Source organism: Lampris incognitus, chromosome 1 (assembly GCF_029633865.1).
Source record: "Lampris incognitus isolate fLamInc1 chromosome 1, fLamInc1.hap2, whole genome shotgun sequence".
NCBI classification, from domain to species: Eukaryota; Metazoa; Chordata; class Actinopteri; order Lampriformes; family Lampridae; genus Lampris; species Lampris incognitus.
Genome location: NC_079211.1, coordinates 52,531,934 through 52,552,411, shown reverse-complemented (window position 1 = coordinate 52,552,411; position 20,478 = coordinate 52,531,934). Strand labels below are relative to the sequence as shown.

General features: G+C 50.4%; 1 protein-coding gene across 1 annotated transcript in view; it reads left to right on the top strand.

Moving 5' to 3' along the window:
- Positions 1 to 20,478, top strand: part of aff2 (AF4/FMR2 family, member 2) — a 238,501-nt gene that overhangs the window by 201,922 nt on the left and 16,101 nt on the right. The window contains exons 18-22 of the mRNA XM_056277911.1: positions 600 to 843; positions 3,542 to 3,550; positions 4,775 to 4,905; positions 5,204 to 5,267; positions 20,136 to 20,272. Of these exons, the coding sequence (XP_056133886.1) occupies positions 600 to 843; positions 3,542 to 3,550; positions 4,775 to 4,905; positions 5,204 to 5,267; positions 20,136 to 20,272 (585 nt within the window). The remainder of the gene's footprint in view (positions 1 to 599; positions 844 to 3,541; positions 3,551 to 4,774; positions 4,906 to 5,203; positions 5,268 to 20,135; positions 20,273 to 20,478) is intronic.

Genomic DNA, 20,478 nt, shown 5'->3' with positions numbered 1-20,478 from the left:
TTAATTGATTTATGCCTTTTTTGTTTGGTTTGAGTACATGTTTTACATCTCTTTTGGTGTCTGATCGTTGTTTTCATTATAGAGGATGAAACGTATGCCTTATTGTTGTAAATTTATTGATTGAAGAAAACAGGTACATAGGTGCACACACAGACAATCATACACACAGACTACCATGTTCACATGCAAACACGTGTATGCAGCCACGTGGACACAATATGTCAGCACATGGATGTGCAAAAGCACACGTTAATAAATAATAAACAATAATAATGATGATAATAACAATAACTATAATAATGATATTAATAATACTAATAATAATAATATAATAATAACTATGAAGGGGAAAGGTCACTTGATTTGTCATTAAATGTCTATTACAACTAAATATAACTAAAATATAAACATTATAATACATGATATCCAAAATATATCCAATAGATACACCTATTTATTTACTCATATTCATAATTCATATAAACCTTATTTGTTACCGTGTGTAATATTGCCCGCTGTGATTGTGAGGGGAAACATCACTGCTTACCTATGTGTGTGTGTGTGTGTGTGTGTGTGTGTGTACACTTGTGTTTCTCCAGCTCTCTAAACAGGAAGCAGTCTCGGCGGCGCAGTGAAAAGCTTCTCCCGCCTCTCCTGTCCCCCCTCTCTGACGATCCCCCACATAAACGGACCTGTGACACTGGTTCCTCCCTCAGCCATGACAGCTGCGCTACCAGCATGGTCTCCTGCGCCTCCTCCTCCTCCTGCTCCTCCGCCATGCCCTCGTCTTCTTCATACAGACACAGGAAGGGTGAGGGCAAGGCGTCCTCACATGGGAAGACCGTCAGTGTGAGTACTGTTTTTCATGTCTGTGAGTTGTGTTAATGAAGACAAGTGCGTCACGATGCAAGATGCAAACGTTGCTCCTGCAGTTGTAGTTGTGATGACGCATTTTGAAGAGACCCAAAAGACACACCTGTCCTTTTGACAAACCCTCTTCCCCAGTAACTGGTGTGTATGCTTATAAGCTTTCATTTTTATTTATTTATTTTATATATATACTCTGTTAATCCCGTTGGAGTAAATTCCTCTCTGCATTTACCCCATCCTAGCTGTGTAGCTAGGAGCAGTGGGCAGCTGCAGCACCCGTGGACCAACTCCAGTCCTTCTTTCTACTGCCTTGCTCAGGGGCACAGACAGGAGTATAAACCCTAACATGCGTGTCTTTATGATGGTGGGGAAAACCGGAGCACCGGGAGAAAACCCACCGCAGACACGGGGAGAACATGCAAACTCCACACAGAGGACAACCCGGGACGATCCCCAAGGTTGGACTACCCCGGGGCTCGAACCCAGGACCCACTTGCTGTGAGACGACGGGGCTAACCACTGCGCCACTGTGCTGCCCATTTGGACTGTTTCTGAGTCCCTGAGATGTTAAGAAAAACCACCCTTAGTTGACAAATTGAATGCAGCAAGGGGCTAATACAAACAATAATGTAGCAATAAAGATATTTTGATTTGACAGTGATACATACATAGTACTACAAAGCTTGGCCCAAACAGGTAACTTTTAATTATTTACTGGAGCCCCCCCCCCCAAGTTTCACGTTCAACCAAGTTTATAAGTGCTTTAAAGACAAAGATACAAAAATGTGCTGCTCTCCTCTTAAGTTTCTTATACGTATATGTATATGTATATGCCTCATACACCAGTCAGCCAAAACATTAAACCCACTGACAGGTAGGTGGATAACATTGATTATCTCATTACAGTGGCACCTGTCAAGGGGTGGGATATATCAGGCAGCGCGTGAACAGTCAGTTCTGGATGTTGGTGTGTTGGAAGCAGGAAACATGAGCAAGCGTAAGGATCTGAGCTACTTTGACAAGGGCCAAATTGTGATGGCCAGATGACCAGGTCAGAGCATCTCCAAATTGGCAGGTCTTGTGGGGTGTTCCTACCAGAAGTGGTCCAAGGAAGGACAACCAGTGAACTGGCGACAGGGTCATGGGCGCCCAAGCCTCATTGATGTGCGTGGGGAGTGAAGGCTAGCCTGTCCGGTCCGATCCTGCAGAAGAGCTGCTGTAGCTCAAATTGCTGAAAAAGTTCATGCTGGCTATGATAGACAGGTGTCAGAACACAGTGCATCACAGCTTGCTGTGTATGGGGCTGCATAGCCATGGTCTCCTGTCCACTGCCGAAAGCACCTACAATGGGCATGTGGGCTAAGAACTGTGCCATGGAGCAATGGAAGCAGGTGGCCTGGTCTGATGAATCATGTTTTCTTTTACATCATGTGGACGGCCAGGTGTGTGTGCGTCATTTACCAGGGGAAGAGATGGCACCAGGATGCACTATGGGAAGGAGCTAAGCTGGTGGAGGCAGTGTGATGCTCTGGACAATGTTCTGCTGGGAAACCTTGGGTCCTGGCTTTCATGTGGATGTTACTTTGACATGTACCACCTACCTAAACATCATTGCAGACCAGGCACACCCCTTCATGGTAACGGTATTCCCTGATGGCAGGGGCCTCTTCCAGCAGGATAATGTGTCCTACCATGCTGCACACATTGTTCAGGAATGATTTGAGGAACATGACAGAGTTCAAGGTGTTGCCTTGGCCTCCAAATTCCCCAGATCTCAATCCGACTGAACATCTGTGGGATGTGCTGGAAAAACAAGTCCGATCCATGGAGGCCCCACCTCCCAACTTATACTACTTGCAGGATCCACTGCTAAGTCTTGGTACCAGAGGACACCTTCAGAGGTCTTGTGGAGTCCATGCCTCGACGGGTCAGTTGTTTTGGCAGCACAAGGGGGACCTACACAACATTAGGCAGGTGGTTTTAATGTGTTGGCTGATCAGTGTATGTATACATATATACAGTGCATCTGGAAAGTATTCACACCCCTTCACTTTCCCCACATTTTGTTATGTTACAGCCTTACTCCAAAATGGATTAAATTCCCTTTTTTCTCATCAATCTACACACAATACCCCATAATGACAAAGTGAAAAAGGTTTTGTAGAAATTTTTGCAAATTTATTAAAAATAAAAAACTGAAATATTGCATGTACATAAGTATTCACACCCTTTGCTATGACACTCAAAATTGAGCTCAGGTTCATCCTGTTTCCACTGATCATCCTTGAGATGTTTCTACATCTTGATTGGAGTCCACCTGTAGTAAATTCAATTGATTGGACATGATTTGGAAAGGCACACACCTGTCTATATAAGGTCCCACTGTTGACAGTGCATGTCAGAGCAGAAACCAAGCCATGAAGTCAAAGGAATTGTCTGTGGACCTCCGAGACAGGATTGTATCGAGGCACAGATCTGGGGAAGGGTACAAAAACATTTCTACAGCTTTGAAGGTCCCGAAGAGCACAGTGGTCTCCATCATTTGTAAAATGGAAGAAGTTTGGATCCACCAGGACTCTTCCTAGAGCTGGCCGCCCAGCCAAACTGAGCAATCGGGGGAGAAGGGCCTTGGTCAGGGAGGTGACCAAGAACCCGATGGTCACTCTGACAGAGCTCCAGCGTTCCTCTGTGGAGATGGGAGAACCTTCCAGAAGGACAACCATCTCTGCAGCACTCCACCAATCAGGCCTTTATGGTAGAGTGGCCAGACGGAAGCCTCTGCTCAGTAAAAGGCACATGACAGGCCGCATAGAGTTTGCCAGAAAGCCCCTAAAGGACTCTCAGACCATGAGAAACAAGATTCTCTGGTCTGCTAAAAACCAAGATTGAACTCTTTGGCCCGAATGCCAAACGTCACGTCTGGAGGAAACCAGGCACCTCTCATCACCTTGCTAATACCATCCCTACAGTGAAGCATGGTAGTGGCAGCATCATGCTGTGGGAATGTTTTACAGCGGCAGGAACTGGGAGACTAGTCAGGATCGAGGGAAAGATGAATGGAGCAAAGTACAGAGAGATCCTTGCTGAAAACCTGCTCCAGAGCGCTCAGGACCTCAGACTGGGGCGAAGGTTTACCTTTCAACACGACAACGACCCTAAGCACACAGCCAAGACAACGAAGGAGTGGTTTCGGGACAAGTCTGTGAATGTCCTTGAGTGGCCCAGCCAGAGCCCAGACTTGAACCCCATTGAACATCTCTGGAAAGACCTGGAAATAGCTGTGCGGCGACGCTCCCCATCTAACCTTACAGAGCTCGAGAGGAGCTGCAGAGAAGAATGGGAGAAATACCCCAAATATAGGTGTGCCAAGCTTGTAGCTTCATACCCGAGAAGACTTGAGGCTGTAATCGCTGTCAAGGGTGCCTCAACCAAGTACTGAGTAAAGGGTGTGAATACTTATGTACATGCAATATTTCAGTTTTTTATTTTTAATAAATTTGCAAAAATTTCTACAAAACCTTTTTCACTTTGTCATTATGGGGTATTGTGTGTAGATTGATGAGAAAAAAAAGAATTTAATCCATTTTGGAATAAGGCTGTAACATAACAAAATGTGGGGAAAGTGAAGGGGTGTGAATACTTTCCGGATGTGCTGTATATACAAAGAGACTTAAAAGGGAATTGATATTTTAAAAATCTGGGACTCATTTTTGCAGTTGATCGTGTCGGTTATGACGTCAGTTTACTTGCCAGCTTCGTTGTGGATATTTTGCACACAGGACCAACTTGAAAATAACACACACACACCCCCATAAAAGTGACTTATTACAGACTCAAGGGAATCTGCAGGATGCTGACATTGCAATACTAATTAGCACTAAAACTCTGTCCTCCTCACCTTCAGATGGACGCTCATAGCAACAAACCTGCCGGAGACAGTTACCACGCCAACAGGCACTCGGACTCGGAAACGTGGTCGGAACCAATGATGGAACCGGTGGAACCTCGCAGACCCCGACTGTCATTTAACGACACGTACGTAAACACGTGCCCTCCACATACACACGCTCACAAAAGATCCACAATATTGTTCAGGAGCGCACACATGCCAGAGGTCACCGTCCTCTATTTTGATTTCCTTCCTTCAACGTTCCTTCAGATTACAGGAGAACGTGCCCTTCTATGCAAGCTTGACACCGTCATGCGTTGTTACTGCCGTGTATATCTACTATCTATAGAAGTAATTCTGTCAGTGGTAGCATGCTAACATGTTGTTTGTGAGCTGAAGTGTGTGTGGAAACATGACTTTCTTCCTCGCTGCTGCTGTGTGCAGGGTGTACGGTGCAGACCACCACATGCAGGAGGCCAAGCGACTGAAGCACAAGGCTGATGCTCTGGTAAGACTCTCTCTTTTTAAACAAGGCTTATCTTAATTCTTCCAGCACAAACCAATCACACAATGGACCCACAACTACAACACCCCCCCACACACACACTGTCCACCCACCCTCCCGACAGGCCCATGCAAAATCCCCCACCACACTCCCACCCCGCCTGGCACGCCACCTGAAACTGCTTGCTGCTTTGCGGTCCGTAGTGACACGGTAGCGTCTGAAGAAGGCGGTGTCACGCTGTTTATAGGAAAATAAGCACAACTTTCAGCGGGAATGCACCTGACTTGTGGGTCCACGGATATATTAATAGGCCTGCCTTCAACAAAATACAAACACACAACTCCACGATGAATATGATGGAAATATATCATGTAAATAAATATGAAATATTGTAGTGACCTACTTTGAGGTTAGATATCCAGCACGCGGGAGAGGCGGTCCCTTTAAGACAGTGGGTTCAGGGGTTAGCAGGGGGGATTGTGGGTAGACTTAGGGGCGCGGTTTTGGATATATAAATCCGTTGACCAGAAGTTTGTTTTGTGGAATAAACGACCCCCATGGCTGTGTGGTCACAGGGAGAAGCGGTCTCGTCTCCTTTCTTACATCCTCCACAATATAATGTATATTTATAATATTTATTAGGACCCCACTCTTCCAAAACATACCAATCTCTGCTCCACCCCCTCTGCCGATCCAGGGAGGACTACCACACGCCTCCTCCCATACATGTGGAGTCACCAGCCGCTTCTTTTCACCTGACAGTGAGGAGTTTCACCAGGGGGACGTAGCGCGAGGGAGGATCACACTATTCCCCCCAGTTCCCCCTCCCCCCCGAACAGGCGCCCCGACTGACCAAAGGAGGCGCTAGTGCAGCGACCAGGACACATACCCACATCCGGCTTCCCACCCGCAGACACGGCCAGTTGTGTCTGTAGGGACGCCCAACCAAGCCGGAGGTAACTCGGGGATTCAAACCGCAGATCCTCGTGTTGGTAGACAACAGAACAGACCACGATGCCACCCGGGCATCCAACTATATACATTCTTTTTTTAGAAAATTGATGCATCTCCTGTCAATACATTTGTAGCCCACTTCCTCAAAACCACGTTAGCAATGCCCACAAGCTGGCTGCAGCCAGCGACAATGACACAGCAACTTGGCTACAGCGATAAAGTTGCTGCCAGTGTGAGCGCAGGGAAACCTGAACCTTCATAGAAATGAAGTGGAGTCAGGGTGGTCCGGATGGCGTGACGGTCTATTCCGTTGCCTACCAACACGGGGATTGGTGGTTCGAATCCCTGTTACCTTCAGCTTCGTCGGGCGTCCCTACAGACACAATTGGCCGTGTCTGCGGGTCGGAAGCCGGATGTGGCTATGTGTCCTAGTCGTTGCACTAGCGCCTCCTCTGGTCGGTCGGGGCGCCTGTTCAGGGGGGAGGGGGAACTGGGGGGGAAATAGCGTGATCTTCCCACGCGCTACGTCCGCCTGGTGAAACTCCTCACTGTCAGGTGTAAAGAAGTGGCTGGTGACTCCACATGTATGAGAGGAGGCATGTGGTAGTCTGCAGCCCTTCCAGGCTCGGCAGAGGGGGTGGAGCAGGGACCGGGAACAGCTCGGAAGAGTGGGGTAATTGGCCAGGTACAACTGGGGATAAAAAGGGGGAAAAATAGATTGGTAATTTTTCCAATCAAGGGGGGTCTTGTCCTTCTTGAACAATACAGAAATTGAGGCCTCGGAGTGAGCGAGTGACAGATAAAGGATTCGTCAAACGTTTGGGCCGACAGTGAGGAAAGAAGCTTTGAAAAGTTCTGATAAAATTCGGTGGGAAACCGTCTGGCCCCGGAGACTTGCCACTCTGCAGGGTTCCAGTTGCTCTTATTATTTCGGTTTCGGAGATGGGCTCCTCAAGTCTATCTTTAACACTCACATCAATGGAGGGGGTCTCAAGTTTTTGGAAAAAAATAATTCATAATGAATGACTGATCTTCGGGAGGAGGGTCAAAAAGCATAAAGTTTTGAATAAAAATTATGAAATGTATCATCTATTTCATCATGGTCAGCAGTGTGTGTACCCGAGGGAGTATGAATTGCTACTAGCTGAAGCCTGGCAAAGCTGATGTGAAAGAATTTACTGGGCTTCTCCCCGTGTTCATCATTACTGGGGCGTGAGTTCAAAAGGAGGTGCTCTGCTTGTCAGGTTGACAAAACTTCAAATTCTGTTTGAGGTGAAAGATGTTTTTATATGGGTCGGGCGCTGGGGAAGTGGCACAAGTTCTATCAGGTTCCAGGATTTCATCCTGTAAGGCATCAATATGTTGCATTTTACATGTTCGTGCATAGTAAGACATAATTCGACCCCTCATATATGTAAGCTTTTCATGTCTGCCATAAGGTTGCCATCGATATGTCTGGGGTTACATTTATTTTGAGAAATTAAATATTTTGATTAGACAGGAATGTGATGAACGCTTCATCAGAAAGTACGACAGTGTTAAAGCTCCACAGTGGGTGAGATAAGGGTTGGTTTGTAAGTTAGCTTGGGTCAATGGGGCATGGTCTGAGATTACGACAGCCTGGTAACTGCATCTTCGAACTGTTGAGAGCAGTTTATTGTCTAGTAAAAAGTAATCAATCCGAGAGTATGTCTTACGAACATAGGGGAAAAAATTAACCGTCATGAGCTGTGGTATTTAGAAAACGCTAAACATCCAATACTCCGTAGGAGTTTAGAAATGTCTTAATAATAGTAGAATGTTTAGAGAGAGGAGCAGGGTCTGGTGAGCTATGATCAATCAAGAGTGGTGGACAGGACCTTTTCTTTTTTTTATTTCCCCCCCTTTTCTCCCCAATTGTACTTGGCCAATTACTCCACTCTTCCGAGCCGTCCCGGTCACTGCTCCACCCCCTCTGCTGATCCGGGGAGGGCTGCAGACTACCACATGCCTCCTCTGATGCATGTGGAGTCACCAGCCGCTTCTTTTCACCTGACAGTGAGGAGTTTTGCCAGGGAGATGTGGCACGTGCGAGGATCACGCTATTCCCCCCAGTCCCCCCCCCGCCTAATAGGCGCCCCGATCGATCAGAGAAGGCGCTAGTGCAGTGACCAGGACACATGCCCACATCCGGTTTCCCACCCCAGACACGGCCAATTGAGTCTGTAGGACGCCAAACCAAGCCGGAGGTAATGTGGGGATTCAAACTGGTGATCCTGTCACGTATCAGGAAAGAACCCAAAAGCAGACGGGACAACCAGGTAAGGGAAGAATCCAGTCTTTATTGAAGTAACCGATCTCAGGGGTAGAGCAGGAGTCAGCTCAGTGGCAGGTAGGCAGGCAGAAGTCCATGAAAGGCGACGTTCCAGCGAAGACTGGACCACAGTGGAGGCTTTTTAAGGGTGACGATTGCTTTGATGTCGAGGGAGAGCGGCTGACTGCTTTGATGGCCAGCTGGTGTCAGGGGCGAACGCTTTGATGTCAAGGGCGAGAGGCTGATTGCTTTGAAGTCAAGGGAGAGAGGCTTTGACAGGGGGGGTCAGCAGGTGTCAAGGGCGAACGCTTTGATGTCAAGGGCGAGAGGCTGTGACAGTACCCCCCCTCCGAGGGGCGCCACCGGGCGACCTACCAGACCCGTCAGGGTGCGTCCTTTGGAAGTCCCGGATGAGGTTCGCGTCCAGGACCAGGCGACGAGGGACCCAACACCTCTCCTCCGGGCCATATCCCTCCCAGTACACGAGATACTGCAGACCGCAACGCCGAGAGTCCAGGAGACGACGAACGGTGTAAGCCGGATGATCATTGATTATACGAGAAGGTGGGGGTGGGGGGGCTGGAGGAACTAGAGGGCTGGTAGAGACAGGTTTGAGGCAGGGCACATGGAAGGAAGGGTGAACTCGGAGAGTGCGGGGCAGCTTCAGACGGACCACCGAGGGGTTAATGACTTTGACAATGGGAAAGGGACCAATATACCTGGGGGACAGTTTCTTAGCATCCGATTTCAAGGGTAGATCCTTGGTAGAGAGCCATACCTGGTCACCGGGGGAGTAGTCCGGAGCAGGGGTGCGATGACGATCCGCCAAGCGCTGGTAACGGCCGGAGGTCCTGAGCAGTGCGGCACGGGCTTGCCGCCAGGTCCGACGGCACCAACGGACATGGGCCTGGACAGACGTAACCGGAATGTCTACCTCTTGCGAAGGAAAAAGGGGAGGCTGATAGCTGTAAAGGCATTGAAAAGGGGACAACCCAGTAGCAGACAATGGAAGGGTGTTATGGGCATATTCTACCCAGGGAAGTTGTGAGGACCAAGAGGATGGGTTGGCAGACACCAAACAGCGGAGAACCGTCTCCAATGCCTGGTTGGCCCTCTCGGCCTGGCCGTTGGTCTGAGGATGGAACCCTGATGACAGGCTGACGGTGGCACCGATGGCAGAGCAGAAAGCCTTCCAGACAGCAGAAGTGAACTGGGGGCCATGGTCAGACACGATATCACGGGGGAGACTGTGGACCCAGAAAACCTCCCTGACCAGCAGATCCGCAGTCTCTCGGGCCGAAGGCAGTCTAGACAAGGGCAAAAAGTGAACAAATTTACTGAAGCGATCAACAACAGTCAGTACAACGGTGTTACCGTCGGAGGCGGGCAGACCAGAGACGAAATCCAAGGACAGATGCGACCAGGGACGGTGTGGAACAGGCAGGGGGCGCAGCAGACTGGAACTGGCCCGAGTGGAGGGCTTATTCTGGGCACAAACAGGACAGGCAGAAACAAAAGACCCAGTATCCTCCGTCATGGAAGGCCACCAGAACCGCCTGCGGAGGAAGGCTAGGGTCCGGGTTACTCCAGGATGGCAGGTAAGCTTGGAAGAGTGAGCCCACTGCAACACACTAGATTTAACAGCATCTGGAACAAACAAGCGCCCAGGGGGACCGTTACCTGGGTCAGGCTGAGTCTGTTGTGCTGCCATGACCTCCCTTTCAATGTTCCAGGTGACAGCCGCAGCCGCAACCACACAGGTAGAGGGAACGATGGTGTCAGGTTGGAGCTTGGGCTCAGACTCCTCCCCATGCACACGAGACAGAGCATCGGGCTTGGCATTCCTGGAGCCAGGTCTGTACGTCAAAGAAAAATTAAAACGACCAAAAAAGAGCGCCCACCTGGCTTGGCGCGCGGTGAGTCGCTTTGGTGACTGGATGTATTCCAGGTTCTTATGGTCAGTCCACACTATAAAAGGAAGCTCCGACCCCTCCAGAAAATGTCGCCATTCTTCCAGTGCCAATTTCACCGCCAGGAGCTCACGATTCCCCACATCATAGTTCCTTTCAGCTGGGGAGAGGCGGCGAGACAGGAAGGCACAGGGGTGTGTCTTGCCATCCTCACCGGAACGCTGAGAAAGGACCGCCCCCACCCCAATCTCAGAGGCGTCCACTTCTACAACGAACTGCTGGGTTGGGTCTGGCTGGATGAGGATAGGAGCTGTGGTGAAGCGGTGCTTGAGGGCTTGGAAAGCTGCCTCTGCTAAAGGGGTCCACAGGAACGGTCTGGAGGTGGAGGTAAAAGTGGTTAGTGGGGCCGCAACGCGGCTGTAGTTGCGGATGAACCGTCTGTAGAAGTTGGCAAACCCGAGGACCCTCTGAAGCTGCTTACGGCTGGTCGGGCTTGGCCACTCAAGAACCGCTCTGACTTTGGCGAGGTCCATTCTCACTTGCCCATCGGCCACGATGTAGCCCAGGAAGGTGACTGAAGGGGCATGGAATTCGCACTTCTCTGCCTTTACGAAAAGGCGGTTCTCCAGAAGCTGTTGAAGGACTTGGCGGACGTGCATGACATGCTCTGACAGGTCTCTGGAAAAAATCAGGATATCATCCAGGTAAACAAAAACGAAACGATCCAACATGTCACGTAGGACATCATTGACAAGACTCTGGAAGACAGCTGGGGCATTAGTGAGGCCAAATGGCATCACCAGATATTCAAAATGCCCCAGGGGGGTGTTGAAGGCAGTCTTCCATTCATCTCCGTCTCGAACCCGGACCAGGTGGTAAGCATTGCGGAGCTCTAGTTTAGTGAACACTGTGGCTCCCTGGAGAGAATCAAAAGCGGAAGTCATGAGGGGCAGAGGGTACTTATTCTTGACTGTGATGTTATTTAGGCCTCTATAGTCAATACACGGCCGGAGGGTCTTGTCCTTCTTGGCCACAAAAAAGAACCCCGCACCAAGGGGTGATGATGACGGGCGAATAAGACCAGCAGCCAAGGAGTCCTTGATGTATCTCTCCATGGACTCCCGCTCAGGCTTGGAGAGGCTATATAGGCGGCTGCTGGGGAGGGGAGTGCCCGGCAGCAGGTCAATAGCGCAATCATAGGGGCGATGAGGAGGCAGGGAGAGAGAGAGCTTGCTACTTGTTGAACACGGCTTGGAGGTCATGGTACTCTGGAGGCACCAGTGACAGGTCAGAGGTCTCAGAGCTTGACACCTGACAGGGGACAGACTGAGGCAGAGCAGACTGGAGGCATATGGCATGACAGACGGGACTCCAACTTGAAATTCTGGCCGATGACCAATCAATATGGGGACTATGCTTAACCAGCCAGGGATGACCAAGTATAATGGGAACAAAGGGAGAATTGATAACGAAAAAACTTAGCTCCTCTTGATGGTTTCCCGACAACAGGAGGCGCACAGGCTCGGTCTTAGAGGTTATCCGGGCCAGGAGACGTCCATCCAGGGCATTAGCTTCAAGAGGCTGGTCCAGACTCACAGTGGCAAGACCTAGCTGCTTCACAACACTTGCATCCAAAAAGCTTTCATCAGCTCCAGAGTCAATTAAAGCCAAAAGTTTAGTGGACTGACCTTTAAAACTGATGGTAGCTTGCAACTGGGTATGTGGACGAGGAGACAGAGGGCAGACAGTTGGGCTCACGAGGATCCTCCCCCTCCCTCGTGAGCCTGCTAGTTTGACGGACGGTGAGGGCAGGAGGCGAGAAAGTGACCAGGCTGACCACAATACAAGCAGCTGTTCTCGGTGATGCGGCGTTGACGCTCCTCCGGGTTGAGCCGGAAGCGGCCGAGTTGCATCGGCTCCGAAGCTGGGGAAGAGTCACGCCTCGGGCTTTCTCGGAGGACGGCAACCTCAGTCGAGCGAGCTCGGCCCCCAGAGTTTGGAGGTGTGGCCCGTGGTAAGTTGTTGTGACCAGGAAAGCGGCGTGTCCTCTCTCGCCTCCGCTCCCGGAGACGGTTGTCCACACGAATGGCCAGGGTAACCAATTCTCCAACCCTCCAGGCTCGGGGTAGGAAACCAATTCGTCCTTTATGGATTCGCTTAGCCCGTTGGAAAAGCCAGCCTGGAGGGACTCGTTGTTCCATCCGCTCTACGCTGATAGCGTACGGAACTCAACTGAATAGTCGACGACGCTGCGGGAACCCTGGCGGAGAGAGATCAGTCTTTTTGACGCATCCTTTCCCTGTACGGGATGATGAAAAACCTGGCGAAAAGCAGTGGTGAACTCAGCGTAGGATGAGGACATGGAGGCCCGCATTTCCCACACCGCTGTAGCCCAATCCAGGGCACTTCCCCGGAGAAGACCCATGATGTAAGCGACCTTGGCTCCATCCGTGGAATATGACTGGGGCTGCTCGTTAAACACAATCTCACACTGCATTAAAAAAGGGCGACAAAGTCCAAAATCTCCATCATACTTATCGGGTGGGGCAACCCATGGTTCCTTAGCCAAAGTTGATGGCGCTGGGGGTGGCGGAGCTGGAGGGGCGGATCCCGGGCTAGCGGAGGCACTAAGTTGGGTCTGGATTCCGGAGATCTTTGAGCTGAGCCCACGGAGGGCGTCAGCCATCCCCTGTAGCACCTGGCTGTGCTGGCCGAGGACCCCTGGTTGGCTACAGCCTGGCAGACCGTGGCCAGGTCTGTGGTGGAGTGGTCTGCTGGGTCCATAGTGGCTGGAACGTACTGTCACGTATCAGGAAAGAACCCAAAAGCAGACGGGACAACCAGGTAAGGGAAGAATCCAGTCTTTATTGAAGTAACCGATCTCAGGGGTAGAGCAGGAGTCGGCTCAGTGGCAGGTAGGCAGGCAGGCAGGCAAAGTCCATGAAAGGCGACGTTCCAGTGAAGACTGGACCACAGTGGAGGCTTTTTAAGGGTGATGATCGCTTTGATGTCGAGGGAGAGCGGCTGACTGCTTTGATGGCCAGCTGGTGTCAGGGGCGAACGCTTTGATGTCAAGGGCGAGAGGCTGATTGCTTTGAAGTCAAGGGAGAGAGGCTTTGACAGGGGGGGTCAGCAGGTGTCAAGGGCGAACGCTTTGATGTCAAGGGCGAGAGGCTGTGACAGATCCCTGTGTTGGCAGGCAACGGAATGGACTGCTATGCTACCCGGACACCCCGGCAGGACACAGTTAAAGTCCCCCCCAAGGATAAGACTGTGTGTATTGATGTCGGGTAAACAGGATCGCGTAAATAACGACAATCTGGTGTCCCGGGTGTCTTGTCATCATATGACCTTTGACCTTCGTTACCAATCAAAATACGATGAGTACTTTGTCAGTGGCTCAATTTAGTTGTGGTGTCCCTCAAGGCTCAGTTCTTGGCCCCCTTGTCATGTAAATAACGACAATCTGGTGTCTCGGGTGCCTCGTCATCATATGACCTTTGACCTTTGTTAGCAATCAAAATGCAACGAGCCAAGAGATGGGGGAGTGCACGAATTATTTATACTCTTGTAAACCGTTGGTTTCTTCACAAATCGTCCCGAGCTATGTTTGCTTATTTTTACATGTTCACTTTGCATGAACAATAATAGTGCCAACGTCCTCCAATGAGTACTTCATAATTAGCAGCGTTGCAGGGTAGCAACAAACCCCCTATGTGGCCATATGGCTTGGAGGACTTTTTGAAACATTAGTAATTAGACATTATTGTTGACGCTACATGTCAAGGTTTCCACAGTGGTGTTTATAGGGGAGGGCCAAATCCACTCACACGAGGCTTGGGTGAACTAGGAGTCTATGAAAGCAGCTTGCAGAATCCCCAAATGACCAACACAAGTGATACAGCTGGTATTGTTCATGTTGTGTATTTCATCACCATCAATTATTATTAAATCATAAGCATTGCCTAGCCTCTTTAAAAAGACACGCAATGTCAACAATTAGGATCTAATTATTTTGACCGTGTGTGTGTGTGTGTGTGTGTGTGTGTGTGTGTGTGTGTGTGTGTGTGTGTGTGTGTTGGTGCAGGCTTACGTGCATGCAGTCTGTGTATCCGTTGTATGAAGATCTCTTTCATAATAATATCGGAGCTGGATAATTTGCGTCGTTTATTGCCCCATTTGTCTCCCAGGGAGCGTTGCATTCAAGGACTGATGATGTCTGCAAGATTACACACTGTCCAAAAGGATTATCTGATTCCCCTCCAACAATGCGACCAGATTTATTAACTTGTTATATATCTTTGTTTATGCTGTTTCCTCTGATTTATCAGGGGATTTGCATCTTAGCGGGGGGATTATTCAGAGAAGAAGATTATGGCTGTGCTGCCACACTCTTCTGATGATGCGACTTCATGAAACTCTCAACACACACACAAACATCATGCATGCTCGCTCTCTCTCTCTCTTGCTCTCGCTCTCTCTGTTCCTCACTCTGTCGCTCTCTCTCTCTCTCTCTCTCTCTCTCTCTCTGACTCTCTCTGACTCTCTTTTGCTCTCTTTCTCAATTCAATTCAATTCAAATGGCTTTATTGGCATGACATAACAATGTACATATTGCCAAAGCAAGTGTCCAAACACTGAAAAAAGAGGGGAAAAAAGGCCAAACATCAATTGGAAAACACCATTGTAAACAAACATACTACAACAAAGAAACCTAGTACTACAAATAAACACAGTACAACAAAGAAGCATAACACAACAAAGAAGCATAACACAACAAAGAAGCATAACACAACAAAGAAACATAATACTGCAAAGATTAGTACAAAACAAAAGAACATACTGTTATCGAATATGGCATCGAATATGGCAGCAAAAGCGTGTATCAGGTGACTGTCACTCACTGTGCCTCGCTTTATGGCAGGCAGCAACATAGGCTGCTGCTAACTTACACTCACTGTGCCTTACTTCATGGCAGACAGCAACATAGGCTGCTGCTAACTTACACTCACTGTGCCTCACTTTATGGCAGGCAGCAACATAGGCTGCTGCTAACTTACACTCACTGTGCCTCACTTTATGGCAGGCAGCAACATAGGCTGCTGCTAACTTACACTCACTGTGCCTCACTTTATGGCAGGCAGCAACATAGGCTGCTGCTAACTTACACTCACTGTGCCTCACTTTATGGCAGGCAGCAACGTAGACGGCTGCTAACTTACACTTACTGTCCCTCACTTTATGGCAGAAAGCAACATAGACTACTGCTAACTTACACTCACTGTCCCCCACTTTATGGCAGCAGCAACACAGACTGCTACTAACTTACACTCACTGTCCCTCACTTTATGGCAGGCAGCAACATAGACTGCTGCTAACTTACAGCTCTTTGGGTCTTCCCCTAACAGGACTGGTGTGGCGGACACTAGGGGCTATGCCTCTCACCCAGCAGGACTGTGAGCTGGGGGCGTGGTTTACGTTCCCGGGCTCGCTGGTGCAGGGTTGTTCCTGCTGCGGTTTTGGTTTTTGGAGTTGAGGAATAAACAGCAAACTCGCCTTCGTCGTTTTTCCTCATCCTGCCACATTGTTGACCCCGAATTGAACATGTTTGGAGCGGAAGAAGAGTGTGAATCCACTTCGGCCACGCCGCCCCAACTCTCACAGCCGGCCGTTCTCGCCGTGGCTGTGAAGCTCCCAGAGTTCTGGCAGAGCGACCCGGCTTCGTGGTTCCAGCATGTCGAGGCGCTGTTCCACCTGCGTGGAATCTCCGCGGACGACTCCAGATACTATTTGGTCGTTGCTGCGCTGGACCAGCAGTCCACACGCCGGGCCATGCAGCTGTTGCGCCCCCCCCCGGAACACGGTAAATACGTCGCCCTCAAACATCTTCTGCTCCGGAGGTACAGCCTATCTGCCGCGGAGAGGGCAGATAGAATCCTTTCCCTATCCGGTTTGGGTGACGGGACGGCTGTGGATCTCATGGACAATATGCTGTCGCTGCTAGGCTCAGACGAAGGTGGGTTCCTTTTCCCGCACGTTTTCCTGCGCCAGCTTCCGTCTCCTGTGCGCGCGGCTTTGGCTAACTCCCCGTGTCTGGCCGCTGGTGACTGCCGAGGTTTGGCTGAGGAGGCCGATCGGGTCCTGCTGGCTACCAGACGGTTCTCTGTGCAGAGTGTGGCATCGGAGCCTCTGCAGCCGACGTCGGAGGACGTGGACCCGGCAGTGGTGGCTGGAGTAACTGCCCGGAGACGGCGTGGGAGAGGCCTCTGTTTCTTCCACCAGCGGTTCGGCGGCAAAGCAAGGCGCTGCGCCCCTCCGTGCACGTTTGAGGTGGCGGGAAACTCCAGGGCAGCGCTCAGTAGCAGCTGTGGGCGCTGGTGGACGTAGTGAGCTGCTCTTCATTAAGGACACGATGTCAGGAAGACGGTTTCTGGTGGACTCAGGCTCACAAAAGAGCCTACTCCCTCCTGCTAAGACAGACAGGTCGGCCGAAGGCGGCGGCCCACAGTTAAGTGCAGCTAACGGTTTGTCCATTGCGACGTTTGGCACAAGGTTGGTGACTGTTTGTTTCCACGGGCGCCATTTTGAGTGGGACTTTGTAGTCGCCGCCATTACTGTTCCTATTATCGGCGCGGGTTTTCTGTGTGCTAATGGTCTGCTGGTTGATGTTGCAAACCGCCGTTTAATTGATGCTGTGTCTTTCGCCACTGTTCCGTGCGAGACAGGGGGAGCCGGGCCGTTAACACACGCTAACTTTTTAGCATTAGGGGATGTTTTTCAGCATTTGCTGGCAGATTTTCCATCGGTGACTATGCCTGCCTTTTCCACCGTGGTTACTAGCGCGCTAAGGTCCACCAGCACACTAAGTCGCCCCTCGAACCGTTTCCGATCCCGGCCAGACGTTTCGACCACGTGCATGTGGACCTGGTGGGCCCTCTACCTTCTTCTCTTTTGCCTGGGAGTTCCGCTCCTCGACCCCGTCCGGCCGTTTATCCTTTTTTGTCCGACAGCACTCGGGTTCCAGGCCCCGTTCACCACTGTTTTCCGCGGTCGTTCTTGCCTGCAGAGCTCATGTCGGCTCGTTTTTTTTTGTACGGCATGATGCTCACCGCTCGCCCCTCCATCCCCCATACGATGGCCCATTTCTTCGGTTCTTGAGACGGGTCCTAAGGGTTTTGTGCTGGATATGGGTGGGCGTAGGGAGCGTGTCACGCTTAATAGGCTTAAACCGGCGCACAAGGTGGCAGGCGAAGTTGTGTTTCCGGCCCAGGTTCCCCGTCGGGGTCGTCCTCCTTCCAGGACCCCGGCAGTGTCTTCACGGGTTCAGCGTTCTGCTTCTCAGCCGGCTTTGGACTGTGTTTCACCTACTGTTTCGGCTGAGGGACAGCTCAGCCGTTATGGCAGGCTGCTTAAGCCTCCAGTGAGACACTGATTTTCTTTCCAGGAGTCCCTTCTGGGTGTTCGGGGGGGGGGGGCTGTGTGGCGGACACTAGGGGCTGTTTCTCTCACCCAGCAGGACTGTGAGCTGAGGGCGTGGTTTACGTTCCCGGGCTCGCTGGTGCAGGGTTGTTCCTGCTGCAGTTTTGGTTTTTGGAGTTGAGGAATAAACATCAAACTCGCCTTCGTCTGCTGTGTTTTTCCTCATCCTGCCACACTGGTAGTTTTTCTTCATCTGGTAGGTTAAGAAAACGTTTGTTATTAGTTGGAATAGTTTAAAATGTGCTTCTCTAGCATGTTTATATTTTCACATGTGGTGAGGAAGTGTAGCTCTGTTTCAGGCTCACTGAGGGTGCAGTGATGATGATGATGATGATGATGAGGGTGCAGTGACAGCACAGTCTTTGCTCTGCAGGGAGCAGGTCTTCCTGTGTCTCCCCTTTTCAGTAGCAAGGCTGTGCTCACTCAGTCTGCACACAGTCAAGGTTCTTTTTAGGTGGTGATCAGTCACCATGCTCACAACATCTGCTGTGGTGGACTGTCCATGTAGAGCCAGACAGCACTGTCCATGTAGAGCCAGACAGCACTGTCCATGTTGAGACAGACATCACTGTCCATGAAGAGACAGACAGCCCTGTCCATGTAGAGCCAGACATCACTGTCCATGTAGAGCCAGACAGTCCTGTCCATGAAGAGCCAGACATCACTGTCGATGTAGAGCCAGACAGCCCTGTCAATGTAGAGCCAGACAGCCCTGTCCATGTAGAGCCAGACATCACTGTCCATGTAGAGCCAGACAGCACTGTCCATGTAGAGCCAGACAGCCCTGTCCATGTAGAGCCAGACAGCCCTGTCCATGTAGAGCCAGACAGCCCTGTCCATGTAGAGCCAGACATCACTGTCCATGTAGAGCCAGACAGTCCTGTCCATGTAGAGCCAGACATCACTGTCGATGTAGAGCCAGACAGCCCTGTCAATGTAGAGCCAGACAGCCCTGTCCATGTAGAGCCAGACATCACTGTCCATGTAGAGCCAGACAACACTGTCCATGTAGAGCCAGACAGCACTGTCCATGTAGAGCCAGACAGCCCTGTCCATGTAGAGCCAGACAGCACTGTCCATGTAGAGCCAGACAGCACTGTCCATGTAGAGCCAGACAGCACCGTCCATGTAGAGCCAGACAGCCCTGTCCATGTAGAGCCAGACAGACTGTCCATGTTGAGCCAGACAGCACTGTCCATGTAGAGCCAGACAGCACCGTCCATGTAGAGCCAGACAGCCCTGTCCATGTAGAGCCAGACAGCCCTGTCCATGTAGAGCCAGACAGCCCTGTCCATGTAGAGCCAGACAGCCCTGTCCATGTAGAGCCAGACAGCCCTGTCCATGTAGAGCCAGACAGCACCGTCCATGTAGAGCCAGACAGCACTGCATGTTGCTCTGTGTGTGTGTTTGTGTTACAGTGTGTGATGTAGTTTTGTTTTAACTGTTTGGTAATGTGATTGGGTCTGACTGGTGATGTGTTGTGTTGCTGAGGGGTTTTAATTGAGCAGGTTTGGGGTCTCAGCCTCGGGACCAGTTGGGTAAGGGGGTTGCTAGTACTCCTCAGCTCTGGGCATTGTAGGGCTTGGTGATGATACAAGAGGGGGTCAGTTAGTTTTAGATGTGTCCAAAAGTTAACTGCTCTTGTTTGTATGTTTAGTGTTAGTGGGTATTGGTCTAATTCTGCCCTGCATGCATTGTTAGTAGCTTTCCTCTGGACCTGTAGGAGGATCTTACAGAACTCTGCATGCAGGGTCTCAGTGGGTCTCAGTGGGGTGTTTATCCCATTGAGTAACGTCTTGTTTTGTAACTGGACCCCACACCTCACTGCCATAGAGTGCCACTGATTCAATAACACACTCAATTAATCTTAACAAAATTCTAACTGGTATTTCTGTTTGTATATTTGTATGGTGTAGAAAGCCCGGCATGCTTTCCCTTTCACCTCATGAAGTGCTTCATTAAAATGTCCAGTTGAACTCTCTCTCTCTCTCTCTCTCTCTCTCTCTCTCTCTCTCTCTCTCACTCTCTCTTTCTCTCTCTCTCACTCTCTCTCTCTATCACTCGCTCTCTCTCTCGCTGTCCCTCTCTCTACCCCCCCCCAGCTACCTGTCTTTCTCCCTATCTTATTCCTCTCTTTCAATCTACCCTCATACCCGTTACTGTCTTTGTTCTTGTTTCATTATTTGCCTTCCTCTCTCCCTTTCCTCCCCCCTATCTCCGTCCGTCTCTGTGTAGATGGATAAGTTCGGGAAAGCGGTAAACTACGCAGACGGCGCCCTCTCCTTCATAGAGTGTGGTAACGCCATGGAGCGCGATCCGCTGGAGGCCAAGTCCCCCTACACCATGTACTCAGAGACAGTAGAACTCATCAGGTATGGCATGAGAGGACGACACAGATGGGCTGGTCGGTTGGATGGACGGATGGACACATGGACAAGTATAGACAGACAGGCAGACTGACTATCTAAAAAAAAAAAAAAAAAAGCACGAAGGCCCAGTGGTTAGCGTTGTCGCCTCACAGCACGAAGGTCCTGGGTTTGAACCCCGGGTCTGTCCAACCTTGGGGGTCATCCCAGGT